This window comes from Sinohyriopsis cumingii, unplaced genomic scaffold (assembly GCF_028554795.1).
Source record: "Sinohyriopsis cumingii isolate HCF-2022 unplaced genomic scaffold, ASM2855479v2 utg000160l, whole genome shotgun sequence".
Taxonomy (NCBI): domain Eukaryota; kingdom Metazoa; phylum Mollusca; class Bivalvia; order Unionida; family Unionidae; genus Sinohyriopsis; species Sinohyriopsis cumingii.
In genome coordinates this window covers 303,569-322,982 of record NW_028315873.1, presented here as the reverse complement: position 1 = coordinate 322,982, position 19,414 = coordinate 303,569, and the positions used below count along the sequence as shown (strand labels likewise).

At 33.9% G+C, this 19,414-nt stretch overlaps 1 protein-coding gene across 1 annotated transcript in view; it reads left to right on the top strand.

The window, feature by feature from the left end:
* The first annotated feature begins 9,525 nt into the window (after positions 1 to 9,525).
* The window catches only part of LOC149774615 (transmembrane protease serine 9-like), a 108,428-nt gene continuing 98,539 nt past the window's right edge, over positions 9,526 to 19,414 (top strand). Inside the window, exons 1-2 of the mRNA XM_089944948.1 lie at positions 9,526 to 9,544; positions 12,749 to 12,940. Of these exons, the coding sequence (XP_089801074.1) occupies positions 9,526 to 9,544; positions 12,749 to 12,940 (211 nt within the window). The remainder of the gene's footprint in view (positions 9,545 to 12,748; positions 12,941 to 19,414) is intronic.

The following is a 19,414-nucleotide window of genomic DNA, read 5'->3' as shown; positions in this document are numbered from 1 at the left end:
CCTAGAAAATCCTGAGTGGATTGCTGTTTGGTTTTAATAAACCAAAGTAATCCAATGAAAGGCATTTTACAGACACAAGTGTCTGTTTCCTGTATGCAGTGATTAAATGATAGTATTATGTCTTTATTTTTTTTAAAACTGATGATACATATGATCACCTTCAATGTGCAATATTAGTTATGTTAATTAACGAGTGGGCAATATTTGAATTTCAAAGATAAAAGTGTATGCCATGATCACTTTAGTAGGATGATTTGTCAAGTGAGGTTATCTTTTCTGTTTGAATAAATATTGTTAACTAAACTATTTTCGCAAGTTATGACATAAGAATGATTCAAAGAAAGAAAATTCATTAAATTGAACATATAAAATGTAATACTGCAACAGAGTCTAGATGAACTATTTCTTCAGAGACACAATCCAGACTCTGTGGCAGCAAAATTATCAAATAGGACACAACTAAGAGACAATCACATTTTCAGTCACAATGGTTTGACAATTATCAATGGCTTGAATTCATTGACTGTGAAGGCAAAGTGATTTGCAGTTACTGCAAAAAAAGTTCCCAAACTGTCACAGATTTTAAATTCTACCAGTGGACTTGTAAGTGTAACTGACAAATTCAGGATTTAATCAAGCAAGTCTCATGATAGTATTATACCTAATAAAGCAAAATGTAGCACAGTATATTCATGACACTTAGGCCAGCATGTACAAAATATTCCTCAAGTTACAGTTGCTAGCACTCCACTAAGAAATGTCATTTTATAATAAATAAAAATGTAATGGAAAAAAAAATCGATAAAGTGATTGCACTCTTTAACATAGCCTACTACCTAACTCAATAATGAAAATGATTTGGTTCATTATATCTTTGTGTTTTATGGAATAAATGCATACATCTGATTGAATTTTAGGCAAGAGACTGAACTTTTGGGTTAAGTTAAAATGTATGTGGAACAAATGCATTTTCTAAAACTACTTGTATCAGTGTGCATTGTGACTTTTCTTTAAGATAACTCTAAATGGTACTGGGTATATATCATTTTCTTCAACTGCACACTGTTGTCTTCCATTTGATTTGATGACTTACAGCTATACTGTCTACACAGTAGGCCTCAACGTCAGGAAAAATTCTGTATACTTCAGTTACAGCTGAAATAAGTTTTGCATTAGTACCTGAATCAGACAAAAAAGGTTGTGTTCTGGTGTGTGAATAGAAATGGCTAAAAGTAATATAGACAAAAGCCATAAGAGTACACAAGTTACATATGAAAACCACCAATTCACTTGCATGTGTGGCATACAAGTTCAAAGATTTGCTTCATGTTTATTTCTGTACACACATTGTTCAACTCATAAGATATTTTAAGAGCTATTTCTCTATTGTATGCATAATTCATTTACAAATGTGATTAGTGGGCCACACCGAAGGCCATACTATTAGTTCACTTGGCAATATGGTAACGTCAGCTGAAAAGCATAATCATCCATTAAAAGAGCATTATGATATGAACATTAGGTATTTAGGACATATAGATTTTTCTTTTCCAAATGGAGTCCAAGTAATTATTGCCCAATCCAGGTATAATTTTGTACACAAGTAAAGAACAAAATAAGATAAATCTTCATTTATTTGCAATTGACAATACACTTCTTAATGAATATACACTTTTGCATTTATTTTGTATCACTTGAATAAACAATATTTCTTTCAGTTCATTTTAAACTTATTTTATATCACTTGAGTAAACAATATCTCTTTCGTTTCATTTAACACTTAGAAACAGGTTCTTCCAGTTACAATAATCAACTCTGGAAACAATAAACAAACTGGAACTTTTGACCTAATTATATTACATTTACTAGGGTTAAAACAATAAATTCCTTAACATAATAAATTAACAGTTCCAGTTAATCAAACACAAAATCACCTTTTATACAGGGTGTGAACTGTTAATATTTACAGGATAAAGCTTATAGTTTCCAAATTGATTGAAGCTTACATGTTGCAGTTGCTGGCACATATCTATTTCCAGCATGGTTTGCATACATTCCACCTTTAATAATTTTGTTACTTCCCTACCCCACCCCATTCAGTAACAAGTATCAAAAATCAGGCTCATTCTAAGGCAAAGTCTGTAACTTGTGTACCACAGTCATCAGAGAGACAAAGATGCAAAACTTTATGATGCCTGTCAAAGGAAGAAAACAGTTTGTTGTTTACCCAAGTTTTGAACCAGTTAACTTGAATTCTCAGACCATCAATTGCTACAGCCCCACTAATTACAATTGTTAGGGAATAATGAGAACTCACCTTCAGTTATCTGTGTATATATATAATTTTAATAACCAAGAATACCGGATGTCTGGGAACATTATAGCATTCAATGGTAACGTCAGAACTGAGATGAGAGAATTAAACAAGCATAGTACATGACATAATATATCCATAAACTATTGACTGGGAAAAATACTACAGAACACCATTTCTGCTGGCAGTAAGATGTTGAACCTATATGTCATAAATATCAGGTTGGACATCTAGGACCAGTAATATTCATAATGGGCAGTACCCACCCCCCACCCCCCAAGTGAGAAGGGCCTGATTTGTAATCTAAGCCACCCAACCTATCACAGCCTTTATAGTACTTGAAACAAATATTGAGTAATAGTAAAACAAACTCTGAAAGTTATTAAAACCAATTTGTTATATTTCCATAACTCTGCATAGTTAACTGTGCAAGCAGACTTAAACATATCAGTGTATGACAGTTAAATTGAGCTATAGCATCGATTAACAGAAGCTACGAATTCATCAACAAGCAGTGAACAATCATCTTCACAATAAATGTCAAACATTAGCATCCATAAGCTGTCAAGACAAGTTGTTACACTGGATATATAATCATCCATTTATTTCAAACAAGCTGTGAAAAACGAACCTCACGTCCGCTATATGTACGCTGGCCATTGCAAAGGATGCTTTAATAGATTAATGTTTATCGTCGTGTCTTGACAACCATTTTGCGCGCGCACACCGGAAAGTCATGCTATATATTTGTTACTTGTGAACGTATTCGTGGGCAGTACGCTATATATTGTTCCCGTGACCGTATTCACGGGCAGAATGCTATATGTTTGTTCTTCGTGAACGTATTTTTGGGCAGTTACTTTGTCATCTTCAACCTAAAGGTCAAAACTGCCCATGAAATATATATATCTGCCCACGAACCGAAAACATGAATAGGACTATAACATAAGTGTATATACTTATTTTCAACATATACATAATTACTATGTAAGAAATACAACCTATGTATATGTATTTTGATTTGAAATGTAAACTATATCATGTCCTTCCCGTAAACCCACTTTCGGGATGACTGCCCACAACGCACCTAAAACGTGTGTATATATATATATATATATATATATATATATATATATATATATATATATATATATATATATATATGTATATATATATATACATATATATATATATATATGTGTGTGTGTGTGTGTACTGTGCAGAGAAAAACATAGAGGAGTAAATTGTTCTTGTTGTATTGTTTAACGCCATTGTTTACAGCACGTGATAGGCTATACATGACGGAGGAAGAACCCGGGAAATCCCTAGAAAGAACCACCTACCATCGAAAAGCTAAAGTTTCTCACATACCCACATTGGCCGAACCCGACACTCGACCCCACGCAGACAGAGGGGATATGGCAGTGATTTGTAACGGAGAGCTCTTTGGACCACTGGGCCTTTCGGGGCACACAGAAGGGGGGCAGAATGTAGTTTGTGAAAGTAACATGTATATCACTGGAACATTTATTATTACAAATCTAAAACAATAAGTATAATATGAAAAGTCCCACCAAGCTTCACCAATCCATACCTAGCTTAAATGACTTTGGTACACAAACAAACACATATAACAAGATCAACATTGTTCTACTTTGTTCACGTACTAGATCAAACACAAGCATTTATATTACACAACATATGAGTTCGTTTTGTTTCTGCCTAGCTGAATTCTTATTATAGAAGATACTGATAATGACAAATGTTTTTATCATGATAGTGTTCGCTTTGAAACTATAAAATAGACGGGTTGTCTACGTTGATGCTGGAAACTAAATAAGGCAGACAGGCAAGAAGATTGGACAACGAAAACGACAAGGAATGAAGAAGTAAAACGGATAGCTTATCAATGATAAAGGTGCTTATTTTGCACAAATGCTACATTGGTAATCTATTACAATCATATAATGGACATTTAATAGAGAAGGTAATTAATATGTGTTCATCCTTATCAGTGTATCCCTATTCCGAACAACCGCTTATGTGTCCTAGTGGTTAGAACTTCCGCCTCGTATGCGGGAGGACGTGGGTTAGATCCCCGGCCGAGTCGTATCAATGACTTACATAACTGGAACTGACAGCTACCACGCTTGGCGCTCAGCATTAAGAGGTTAGTTTTAAGACTGGTCGCCCTGGTGTCAGGATAATAATACTGGGTTAAACATAATCATGAATTATGCCGCATGATGCCCCGGTGCTTGACACCACTGTAAACAGCAACAATGCAGAAATCGTAGTGGTATGACTGAAACATTATTAAAGTAACATTTAAACTCCAAATACACCACAGGCACACCTGTTCCGACACAAACTATATGGCTAAGAATCGGTTGCACCCACACATCGTACCATTGTATCAGTTTACTTCGATGCATCGCTTAGACCATATACGGTATATTTTTCAAAATAGGCTGATAGATAACAAAAGGAACATCGCAAACGCCGATTTTCAAATACAGGCTAGGTTATTGACACGAGTTGTAAATATATACTAATGAAAACGAGGGACCATCAAGATTCATTTTAAACTTTAAATATATCTACAGTTCATCTAAATGATTATTCGTATTTAACTGACATTGCTACCGAATATATAGTTATTTACATTATCTATTTATTACTTTCTCCTTTCAGTTACTTCGTGCGACTACAGTGTTTCACCAATCATAACTTCAGAGAGAGAGAGAGAGATAGAGAGAGAGAGAGAGCGAAATAGACAAATATACACATTTATACAGAAGAGAGACATACAGACAACGAGAGAAACATACAGTTTAGCATACAAGGAGTCTTGGTAGTGGGGTTACAACACTTGTTGACTCTTCGTCCGGTCCTATCGATTATCAGGTCGTTTAGTCTGCTGCCTGACCAACATACACCCAATAATGTTTGATAAAGGATAGAGCGACCTCCGAACATTTTAACATTAAATAATTTGTGTGTGTACCAATATTAATAGGTTTTATAAAGCATGAATACAATATATCAATAAAAACCATTAAATAAATAATAGTAATCTTATGTGTATTCCTCCAAAGAAACGACAGTAATACATAATCCCGACAAGCTAGTGCAACTTTAAATCGCGCGCACACACACACACACAGACGCACAGACAAACACACACACACACACACACACACACATATATATATATATATATATATATATATATATATATATATATATATATATATATATATATATATATATATATAATATTAGTTTTGACTGAAGAGATAAATATTAATGGCAATATCAGTGACCTAGTTCATAAATGTACTGCTATGTAAAAGTGTCTGATTGTCATGTATTTATAATCACACATGTACCAAATCTTGTGGGATTTTATATATTTGTTGCCAAAACGCTTTATTAAATATTATTTATATATGTGTATTGAATTAAGCAAATACGCGGGTTTGCTGTTCTCATTAAAATAAACACATATCTAGAAAACCAGATTGATGAAATCAATGAACATAACATGCCACTGTTGTGAATATAGTCGAACCAGATATTTGAATGGCGTTATGTCCAAGAGCCAGTGTCCAAAATGACCTATGTATTTATATTCCGTCAAAAAATGTATGTGCCTGATATGCCCACAAATTCGAAGTGATAAAGAGCTTAGTACGCATCTATTCGGTAATTCCAAAGATGATTACATCAAAATTATATCAGATCTCTTATATTCATTTAATACTAAAGAACAGACTGAACGAAGTAAAATTTAAAGGTAGCAGTTTTTATTTGTTATACAACCAATACAGGTGTGATCCAAACGGATTCATTCAAGCATGTGGTATTTATAATGGTTCGTGTTGAAAATCTCAATGGACGTGTCAACGATTAAGATCTTTACTGGTCAACTGCCTGAAGACTCTACCATAGATAATACAGATGAACATGTGCCTGAAGGATTAACATAGACAGTTCAGCTGGTCAACTTTGATTGGGAAGAGATACTTGTACTCGTCATTGACGCAGATTTCAGAGATCGGCTTTTCTGAAGGCGAACGCAGATCTAAACAGCCTCATATCCCACCCACCCCCGAAAAAAAGAGAATACTTTAGCCTCGCTGTACACCTTTCACTAAGTGGATTTACCATATCTCACTTGCAACTTGATCATGGTCGACGCCAGGAACACTGCAAAAATGCCTTGTTTCAAAACAAAATCAGAAATATACGAAGGGCTGTACCAAATGTTAGGTAACAAAATGGTGTGTGCTTCTATCATCTGATGTGTTATTGTGCTAGATTTAAAAGAGCATTTGCATCATTCTAAATGGGACAAGTAGCTACTTCGCTTGGTTTTCAGCATTTAGAGTTCAGTGTTAGGATTGTTTGCAATGGGATCCAAATAATGATTTTGGGTGTGATTGTTTTATGTCAACGGCATGATATCCTAGTGTTAGACATCACCCTAAACTTCGAAACTTCAAACATCCTAGCAATAAGAAACATATTGTTAATGCTTAGTAAAAAGATCACAAATGCACATACATCATTTAACATGGTTTATAATTGTCTAGAAATATTCATATTTCTAAGACCAATTATTCACTCAAATATTTAATCCATTCTCATTTTGGTTTCAACGCTCACGAAACATAATTACAATAGTGCCTCAAAATTGGAATGATTCATAAGTTGTGTAATCTATAATAAATAAGGAGTATTTCACATTGCATTTCTACGTTATACTTATTCTGAATTTGTACGTTGAGCATTGTTTGTTTCCTCAGTGAGGTGTGTCATTGCGCCAATTGTTTTCGTAACACAAACAGATGTATCAATCTAGTTATCCGTTCCTTACTGCAAAATATGACTTCACAAACGAAATATAGTCAACAAGGGTTGTTCTTTTACTCCAAATCAGGTTTTTACTTTGTTAAACTAATGTTTGTTGTTTTGCATGTGGACGAACTCTCTGTAATAACATGTCCGTAATTTCAACAGCAGTTCAATGCTTCTCATACTTTACATTTTTTAAGAACTGTATAAATCTATAATATTTATATAGCTATTTATAAAGTGTTGTAAACATTCAGCCAATCATATGCAACATCGCATCAAAAGTGTGCTGTACTTAGTCGTCCATGCCGTTAAGATGACAGAAAAATAGTTAACGTCTACGGTCCCTTGTTTCTAATACTTCCAACCATTCTCTCCGGATTCAGGATTTTTCAGTTCCCGTTAACTTTCGTAAGGGTTTCGGCTCCTAAGTATTAACTTTGGATTCGAATATTTAATCTCGAAACTCCAGTTGTGTAAGTCACAAGGTAGACGTAATTACGTTTAAACCATGCGTCCAATAACGTACTCACACATACCTACACACTAAACCCCCATCACCACCGCACACCCACTAACACACCTCAAAACACACACACTGTCTCTCGCTATCTCTCTATCTGTCATTATATATATATATATATATATATATATATATATATATATATATATATATATATATATAGGATATATTTGATGTTTGATTGTGGCAAAGGATATTCTTGATGTATGATTGCATAATATTGAGCACCAATCAAGTTGTGTATAAGCCTTTGGCCACTCTAAGCAGCTACGCCAACGGATTGGTCGTGACATAGGTAATGTGTGTTGTATGATATACATCATCAAGTTAATGTTTGAGATATGATACTAAATTCGAAAGGTAGTGTTTGAATTAAGAATGGCAGTGACAAATTTAATGATTGGTGTATCACATATATCACCATATGAATGTATGTGTGTTGTATGATAGAAAGCAGCAAAGTAATCTTTGGTGTATGATAATCAGTGAGAAAGGTATTGTTTGAAATTGCAGACCGGCAACTTTAATGCTTGATATATAAAATATATAAACAAATGTCATGCTTGCTGTATGATAGAAAATGACAAACATAATGTTAAGATGTAAGATAGAGATTGACAATTGTAATATTTACGATAGTACTTATGTATATTCTACTTAAGGTAGCAATTTTTTCAAATTGCATCTATCAAACTGGAGAAAAACGATCAAAGTGACTAAGTTACTTAGATTATTAGACATGCAAATCACGTTATTGCATCATGGAGACAAGTTTGGTAAATATGGTTTGCAAAAAGCCATTATTTGTATTGCATGAACGAAAAGAAAATGTACCTTGATCTCTTGGTCTTCAAAATAGTTTCTAAATAGATTGTTCAAAGTGTATACCCAAATTTCGACTAGAAATAGTGTTTATATCAGCTGTTGATGATAAACATTATAGACGTAGTTTGGTTATAAAATGTGCACTACGACTGGACTCTGTGACCAGCCTACTATCGTTTCGTAAGCGTGCTCGAGATAGTTAACATCCTCTCTCTCTCCCTTCTGCACACGCGCACATACACACATACACTCAAGGGTTAACTGATGACGTTCGTGTGTAATCTAATTGAGAACATTCAATGATCACAGTGAAATAGGCCATATTAAGGCAGTTTAACAGATTTAGACAAGGTAGACTAATATGTATCCTATGTTTACCTATAAAGTTTACATTTGAGATCTTGCATCTAATATCTGAAGGGATGTAATTATTTGACCAGTTTTCAATTTTATGATTCTGAAAAACAACTGTTCAAGGATCTTTCTCATGAGGTTAAAGAAATGTTATGATGATACCCATTATAGTCACTGACAAAAATTTATTTCGATCCAAATTCTGGTTCCAGGCAAAACTCAAGCTCCTCCTTCCCTTCTAATTCATTGGCTGGTCCGTTTATGACACGTCACAGAACGTCAATATAACCTGAGGTTTCTTCATATCCACGCACTTGAAACATATGTGCGGTATTAGAGAAACACATGTAGACGAAAGAGATAATTTTATATTAATAGGTTGTATTATTACGAATTAGGTAAAATAAAATACATCAAGATGCATGCCGTGAGATCTCAAACATGGATAATTCTCGCATGTTTGGCATTCATGTCGCACTGGTGCAAATGCATTTGCTGTGAATCGGTAGTTCACAAAACTGGCAATGGGTTGGAAGAGACAATTGTTGGAAATAAAATGTCACATGAAAGGCATGGATTGGAGGGGAATAGATTTCACCTTGCACTTAGCATTCCCTCCCACCGTGACATCAGCGAGAATAAACACACCATGAGAGCCGTCAGTCTAGGTAAGTAACATTACAGCTACTATGTTTGAGCGTGTATTGGCCTCACGTCAAAATTAAGAAACAAGTCAAGCAATATCAGATGATTCCAGGATTGTTGAACTATCTTCTGACGATATGCCGTTATGTTGCATCGTATGTTATTCTTTAAAAGTTTAAATAATCATACATCTGTAATGAATAATCGTATTTGAGTGGACTATTCTGCTTTTAATCTTTCATAAAAACAACTTTATTATAAAACAGTCTCATGTCAAGTATATTGAGGAATCGAGTAATTTGATATGGTTGCTTACGTTCTGTAATTTTGTAATATGTAAATAGGCAGTGGCAAAGGTTATGTTATCCTTGAATATCATGCCTTGTGTCTAAACATGGGATGATGAAATACGATATCTTCAGAAAATGACTAGATATATATTTGTAGTTAAAGCAAAGAGTTGAAATTCAAATGTCTGTATTGTATCAATCATTCATATGCTGTAATGTGGCTTAAAATAGCTATTACAACTGTATATATATATATATATAGATATATATATAAATATATATATATATATATATATATATATATATATATATATATATATATATATATATATATATATATATATATATATATATATATATATATATATATATATATATAGGCTGAAAATGTATTATTAATGTCCAATTGTTCGAACAAATGCTTGTCCACATTGTTTGCCTGTGAGAACATATAAATGTAGTTTGGATCATGATATGAATATTAAGAATTAGATAATTTAAACAACCTGATAATTGTGAATTTTATATGGAGAGAATTTCACGTTTCTCTTTCTCTCACACACACGAAAACACATTCATACATACATGCTTTCGTATAGAATCAAACTTGTATACTACTATTGACGTTTTGGTGTTCCATATCCGACAATAACTTGAGCATTATGTAATCAACCTTATTTCATGAAATTTCTTTTAAAAAATCCACCTATGCACACTTCGACAAGGTTCATTTGTTGGTGTTCAATGTTAACCTGTCCATTTTGTATTTAGAACCTAGCGTTTCATGTTCAAGTGAAGTGAAATCGTGATCAAGATATTGAATCATGGTGAATATGTTTATTGACATAAAGAGCTTTTGTTCAATAGTCCTGGTCAAAAGGAAGTCAAAGTCAGAGCAGACCCCCCCCCCCTTACTGTATTGGGTAATCTCTTAAGACATGTTTCACAGCTTGAATATAAAAGGAAGTTTCTTCACATTCTGGCACTTGAAATGTATCTGAAGTATTACAGAAAACCTCACGTTGTTGAAAAGATAATGTTGTAATAAAAGTTCTCTCATGAAGGACGTCAGGACGCATGCATTCGAATCTCTGACGTAGATAATTTGTTTAAGTCTTATATTCATGTCGCACTTGTACTGGGGGTATGTTGTGGATCGAAAGTTCACAATACAGATAATAGGTTGAGACAGAATATTGGTGAAAACTAAAAGCTACTGGTGACAAAAAATATATGGAGGGAGGAATATTGATCAGTCTGGAGCTACACCAAAGACCGAACCCATTAGGAACAACTCAATGTTAAATCAGCCGTGCTATTTGTTTTAGAAAATTATAACAATCTACGAAACGACGTAGAAAAAAAGGGGAGTAGGCTCACCATCAATTTAGTTTATCGCTGTAATCAGAATGGTGGAATTCGTTTGTATTTTAACCGATTGTTGGACTTAGCTACATATTGTGATAATAGTCAAGAAGACTAATGACGGTATCAAATGAGGGAAAGACATTTCATCTGCAAGAATTCACATGATATATTCGTAACTGTCGTAAACAATAGTAGAATGAAATATGATAGGAATATCGCCTAATGGTAGCATTGTTGCTACAATACATTAAGCACACGGATAGCATTTAAAATGCATTTTTGATACAGTACATTCAGCACAGGTATATCACCTAAAATGTAAAGTAGCTACAGGACAGTTAGCACAGGGATAAGAGCTAAAATGCATTGTTGCTACAACACATGAAGCACACGGATTGCTCCTAAAATGCAGTGTTGCTACAACACGTTAAGCACAGGTATAGCACCTAAAATGCATTGTAGGGACAAAACATAATGCACAGAGATATGCACCTCAGCTACATTGTAGGTACAACACTTTAAGCACAGGTATATGCACCTAAAATGCATTTTTGCTGCAACACATTAAGCACACGGATAGCTAATAAAATGCATAGTTGCTACAACACAGTGAGCACAGGTATAGCACCTTAAATACATTGCAGGGACAAAACATAAAGCACCGAGATATGCACCTAAGCTACATTGTAGATACAACACTTTAAGCACAGGTATATGCACATAAAATGCATAGTTGCTACAACACATTAAGAGTAGCTATTAAAATATATTGTAGATTGAAAACAGTGAGCACAGCCATAGGACCTGAAAGTAATTTTTGCTACAACACATTAAGCACACGGATAGCACCCAATATGCATTGTAGATACAACAAATTAGGCACAGGAATAACAGGTAAACTGAAATGTAGTTACATCATACTGAAAACAGGGATAGCACATACAAATGCAGTGTAGCAACATCACCTTAGCTCAGGGATATACACCTTAAAAGTATTGTACACAATATTGGTAGGCCAGTCAGTATATACCGACACACACACAGTGACAGATATATATATATATATATATATATATATATATATATATATATATATATATATATATATATATATATATATATATGGGGGAGGGTGGATAAAATAACCAGTTTTAACATAGACAACTTGGGTAGCCAAAGCAATGTAAGCGGATATAGCAGACTTATTGTGTGACCAGGAGAAGACGATCTTGTTAGTAGCACCTAAAATACTATTATGAGATTCATCTGACCCATCTGTCAACATTTATGTAGGGATAAGTATCAGTCTCAATCGCCTTTCAAACAGTTTGAATTTTTCACAGACACAAACGTCTAGACATACTACATGCCTTATTTTGATCTGATATACAAATGGATATAGGTGGTTACTTACTGTCGAAATGCTTTGTATTTTGAATTATTAGTATGAATCACATTCACTTACTGTATTAAGAGACACATTTTTCTCCAGTCATCACTTAATACAAGCACACGAATTTCTATTTAGGCAGGGATGTCACCAATTGTAATATAATCCATCTCCTTCAGGACCTGTAACCTGTGGGAAAAGGCCATTGATGGAGCGCGGCAAGCGGGATGTGACTGAGGAGAAGCAAGTAGCTCCAAGACCAAAACTTGAGAAGATAATTGGAGGAAAGAATGCAGTCCAAGGAGCAAACCCATGGCAGGTTGGGATCAGACGTCTTGTAGGCACCATGTATGATAGCCACTTCTGTGGCGGTACTATTCTCAGCGAATACTGGATCCTGAGTGCTGCTCATTGCTTTCAGTGAGTAATGGTCTGTCTGTTGTTTTGCTTACATAAGTGTATAGTTTGGCATAAGTATATGTTATATATTTGCAACATTGCTTCAATTGTCCGTATTGCCAACATGCGATATTTTACAATTGTTATCAGAGTGACATCTTCATTGGAAAACATTCTATCACAAAATATAGGCATTTAGGTAAAAGATCATTTCAATACATCACATCACTGCTGTTTATGATATAGATGTAATATGTTGAATCGGATTTTCACTCTCCAGATTTGAGGCCGTTGATTTCATTTGACACTTTCTCGTGTCTTAATCATTTCAATTATGAATACGATGACTTCAATAAGTCGGATATATAATAGTCATATTGGTGAAAGCTACACTGATTTTTTTTAAATGTATCAAATTCGGACGACTTAGTGATACTGAGGTAGAAGTTGAGAAAGCTCAGCCACGGTTGGTGTCATAAATTGATCGACTTGATTGTGAATTAGTTATTTCAAGATTTTAAATCATATAACATTTTTTTTTTTAAATTTGAAATAACGTCTCTAGATTTTGTCATCTTACCTCCAAATTTATACTAGGTTTTTCTCTTAGGAAAGAGAGGATTTGCTTAGCATCAGTAGATTTATGTGATACAATTACCAGAATTTATTAAAAATTGCATTAAACTGTGTCCATTCTTCCTGTCTAGTCTGTATATATGGACATGAGACTAACATATGTCGTACATGAAGATTGGGTCACTGTACCCCACTGTCCAGAATTTGAAAAAAATTACCTGAAAATTGTACCAACGATGTCAATACTAACACCTTACCACTGTGATCAAACTTATAATGTGAGTGCAACTGCAGATGGGCAGGATTTAAAGCAAAGATTGGTCCTTGTCACCTACATCTCAGATTGTATTCTAAATTGCAAAAAGCAATAATTACGTGTATCGTCGATGTATTAAGACGAACTGTACACATTTGTATTTCATGGGTTGAAAATTTGTCACGCATCAACATTATGACCTACCTTTGAGTATTTAAGATAAAGTGGAGACTATTAGCGTTTTCTCTAATTTCAAAACACCAACAGTTGCTATATAAAATTTGATTAAGAATGAAAAGTTTTCACACCTACAGATGGATCACTTGCACTTATTTAACGGTGTATTCTGCAAAGAGTTGGCAAGGCTTTAAGACACTGATCCATTGCACATATTAATTTGGTAACAGCTCAACTTTTCTAGATTAAAACATAAAGATAACCAGCTAATGCGCAAGCCGGTTCAATTTCTCCTCTACAATTTAAATAAATTTAATTAATAAAAGGTGGAAAAAACATTGGAACAATATAGAAGATTCTATCACATTTCAAATCCAATCTGAGTAATCGATGATCCAGATTTTCTGCATCTTTTGATCCAGGTTTCACCATGTATGTAAATTGTAAGAGCGCATTAATATATTGGGAAAATAAAAAAAAAAAAATGAACAATATTCAGTCATTTGATGCATTTGAAAATTGAAGAAATATTAAAAATCGTTATAGTCAATATGTTATGTATTGCCTGGTCAGCAAATAGAGTTTCGTTTTTTTTGAAAACGTTTTCCTTCAATGGATATCATACTATATATGTACTTATTTAAAACCTAATACACACAAACAAATGTTTTCATTGTTCGACCGCATTCATAAAAACGAAATTTGAATCTGATTGTTTGCCGTTTCGCACAATATTTCACTGGTAATATTAGCAAAGAAAATTGAAAATATTAATTACTTTAGTTATCAAATAAATAGTCCAAACGCATGGCCGTTAATTGATTTTTAGTTGAGAGAGAGAGACAGTACATGTTTAGTGTAAACGGAAATTTGTACTTGGTAATGATTTGAGGTGACTCTACGAATCCATTACACAACAAAACGATTTATTTTCTATGTTGCTCTAAAATAACAGATCAAAACAGATTGGCTGCTAGGAGAATATATTACGGTGAATTAAAACTATCACTTCCCGTTGACAACATAAGTAAATTGTTTTCATGTGTAACAGAAATTAATTTGAAAACTACGTACATGTTAATGGAGTATATACACCTCTGTAATTACGATTACATTAAAAAGACACATGCATTTTGAATAGGGTACTTTTTATCATTGATTTGATCTTAAAAAGGTGCTGTTAATTGTTTAAATGTAAAGACATGATAGGGCAGTGTCTTCATTATTTCAGTGTGATTCATCACCATTTTATTGTTTGGTAGAGTATCGTCCCTTGTGACACCATACCAAAAAATTACATAGTGATGCAACTTGATAGGTCTATCGATATTCATTTTAATAGTCCTTGTTTACAAACGTTGGTTACATTTTCCTCTCATTTTGCAAGCATATTCGAAAGACAAATAAATTGATGGGAAACATAACACATTGATAAAAATGTTAACCTATTGATGGGATGCAAATCACATTGATGGGAAGCATAACAGATTGATGGGAAACAATATAAATTGATGGAAAGCCGAGTACTGTAATGGAAAGCATAACAGATTGATGTGAAGCAGTTGACTTGTTCACTCTATGTGCTCAGTTAGTCATTTACCAGAGGAGTTATTCAATGCCATTTAGTCAAACGTCCATCTGTCATTCATCATGAGCCTGTCTGGGATTCATATATATTAGCACAAATATATTATCACCTTTAAACTAATGGGACGATTGCCATTACACTGTACACTATTCTTCTTGAAGGTCGTGCAATGAAATGATGTTCTTAATGCATCCAATATAGTGAATGTCTTGCTATCCGCAACATCCCAAATAAATGGTAATATCAAGATGTACGTTTCATGAAAAAACTCATAATGAAACATATTTGGTCCTAAATGACGTTGGAGTTGATGTGAGAACTAATGAATCCTCTATAGCGACCATTGGAACATCTGATCACTATTGTACTGAACAGATGGTGATATCAATATATGATTTTCACTGAAAGACTTATAAGGATGTTGATTGGGTTCTACAATAAAACGGAAAAACTTGTATATCCAATATGAAAACCACAGTGGCGATTTTGGAAAGTAGTATTATTTCTACTCTTTCTGAATTGATTGTCATAAAATTAACAGAATGGGATTTTCTATAAGAGACTATGTATAATGTTTAGTTGATTCTAAATGAAAATAGGACTGATCTGACACACATTATGTCTATCACAATGGAAAAGTTGAACGTTTTTCATCACAACTCTTTCTGAGCAGATGGTCTTGTTGATATCTTCCCTTTCAAATACGTTACCTATTTCCAATAACGCTAGCTGCATAAGTCCTACTATCTAACAAAATCCAGCCCTCTCAAAGGCAATAGCTTTGTATATAGACAAAGGGCAATATATCCCGCCTAGTACTGCTAGTTTTAAGGTCCCACTAGTGAAATGAAATTAGTATTCACTTTGACTTTCAAAATCCATGCCCATCTATTGAAAAATTGTGTTACTTTTCAGATTTATTATGGAATTTTCAGCATATTGTATGCATTATTTTCTGTATAGGTCATGTGTTATTTGATTGCATACCTACACAAGGCCACATATTAATATAACATGTTTAGTTTCATGATCATACAGGCAATATTTTTCTTTATCACCCTGAATTTAGCGGAGATATTTTTGGCATTCTTTTAATGTAGTTAACTCTATGAAAATCCTTTGTTTCTAATTTCTTACCGTGTCATTTCAGAGTCAACTATAATAACAAGGTATGCTGAATGCAAAAATTCAAAGCTAGCAAGTAATATCATGTCTCATATATCGCATATATGAAGAGAACAATATCAATCAGCTCTAATTCATCTTAAATGATCAAAATATGGATTTCTTATATATCGTAATCACCTACGTATTCCCATTCATCTGAATTGTCATTCTCAAGTAATCCATTTCCTACATATAGTTTATCATAACGAGGGAGTTTCTCCTCAGACTGTGTAATGCTGCAGCAGATCTTATCCTACTGGATCACCTCTACATGTGACCTTTGCAGATGGCCTTGCTATCTCAACGATGCAAATCGTCCTACTGTATCACTTAAACGTGTGCCATTTGCAGCTCACACGTGTACTCATATTCCATGCCACTCGATTACAATATCAGCATAACGAGCAAAATAGTATCATTCCTGGATGAATGGTGCAACCAAGTTTTGCGAACAACATAAATATCATTAAAGCTGCCACTAAAAAGGATGTGACTGTGTATATAAATGCAAGTTTCATTGGATGCAAAGCCCATCTGTTACCAAACTTCGACACTGTCAGTAACCAGTAGAACACAGGCCTTCATGTCAGTATCTTTGGGATGAACGTTATCATGAACGTCTTCATTTTTAGAGCAACTGTTTTCAGAACAAGTTTGTTATTATGGCTGTGTAGTAAATTAAGCAACTGAAAAGAGAAATCAAACATTTATGTAAAATTCAGCGAATAATTTATTTGCTTAAGACACCATATGGAAATTTAAAAGTAACTTAGATTAGTCTTCTCTAAATCCCAAAGAATCCTAAAAGTTATAAAAGAAGTCAAAAGGTATAGAGCATACAGAATGGATTCCAGTGGTATTCTGAATGAATTCCAAATCTTGAATGTGCTTATGTATCAAAAGCCTTTAATGAGCCCCTCTTACATTGTTTCCAAGGACTGGTTACGAGTAAAAATAACACAATTTCCATTTGAGTGCGTCTGTCACATAGGTAGCCGTCATTTATTTTTATAATTCTATGACAAAATGTTGGCTAACATTCTGTCATATTGGAACATCCTTCGATCATTGTGGCTATGATGATCTTGGTCATAGCAAAGACCTCTCTGACTTTTCATTGTTTGGCCTTCGTATACCTTAATCATTCACACTGTTTTCCAAAGTGGAAAATAGCATTTGTTATGTTAAGCCTGAATTTCAAAATTTCACCCTTTCAGCACTGACCTTGCTGAAGCGGAAACTTCTTTAAAACAAAACCTTTCTCCTGATCACATCTACCTTGGCATGCAATTAATTCCATGGACTCTCTATTGAGCCAGTCAGCCTTCCGTTTCGATGAAATGGATCAGCAATCCTTATGATGCAATCCAGTTTCGTCATCAAGAATCGTTTGCCATCATTGTGCAATAGAAAAGGAGACCTATGACTTCACTCTTGTATTAACACAATCCAGAAGGCCTTCAAATAGGAACTATTATGTAAGATCAAGTGCTATCTAAATTAGACTGGGCATATTGTGGAACTCAAACATGCCTCTTTCTTGAATATATACCTTAGAAATAGCACATAACTCCTCAGGACTTATCATTGTGATTAGCACGCACATTCAAACATAGCTCCAACGCAGAAAGCCCTGGATCTGGTAGGTCCAGTCTCATTTGCACATTAACAATCAGACAAGGATGAGATCAGCACAACCTCCATATGAACACACTGTACATCTTGAAATGGATTCACCCATAATTTGTATGCGATACGATGATTTCCTTTGTTTTTTCTTCCCACACATAAACCCTGTCAACTCTAGTTGTGCAGCTTGAAAAAATCAGTAATTTTAAAGACATCCTTAAAACCCCCAAAAGGTTATCAACTGGATCACCAGCCTTCGTTTAGAGTAACAGCAAGTATATATATATATATATTTAGGTCTAAGGAAACACAATAAAAATGTTTGATTTAACAATGACATATTTGCCTCAGGTCTGTGATCCTGAAGTGAATATTAACTGTCCATTTATTTTCTTGGCTTTTCTTTACTAGGAAATTGATTATAGAGATTTCTGCAATGGTGAAGGCAATGTAAAAATTGGTTACTATAACATACTTTTTACGCCATGTTTGAAAAAATAAATCCAATGGAAAGGTTATAGTCTGAAAATCTTCATTAAATTAAGTTAATATAGGGAAAAAACTTTAAGAGTTCATAAATATTTTTCAGTGCTGAATAAAGATATAACATAACACTTTCTGCTGTGATTTTAATAGTTTCTGAGAGCATGAAAAATTTCTAGAACTATAATGTATAAATGTTTTCAAAAGATTATATTAATATGAGGGAAAAATCTGTTGTGAAATAAACTGACAAGATCTTGTATGAATTCATGTTATCTTTAAATATGATATTTGTGTGAAAATATCTGGAAGAAAAAACAAGATGGTGCCACTCACACATACAATGTGGTTGCCACAGTAGCCATATTAAGAAACTTTTTATCGCTACTTCTGAATGGATAATTGTGTCAGCGTGTCAACATGTGTACAAAATACTTATGTTGATGTCTAGCAGGTCCTGAATGAGAATTATGGTGCTGTACAGACATCCTATAAGGCCACCAATGTGGCCATCCTGAAAATCTTGGTATAACTACTTCTCCTGAATGAATCGTCATATCAGTGAAAGAC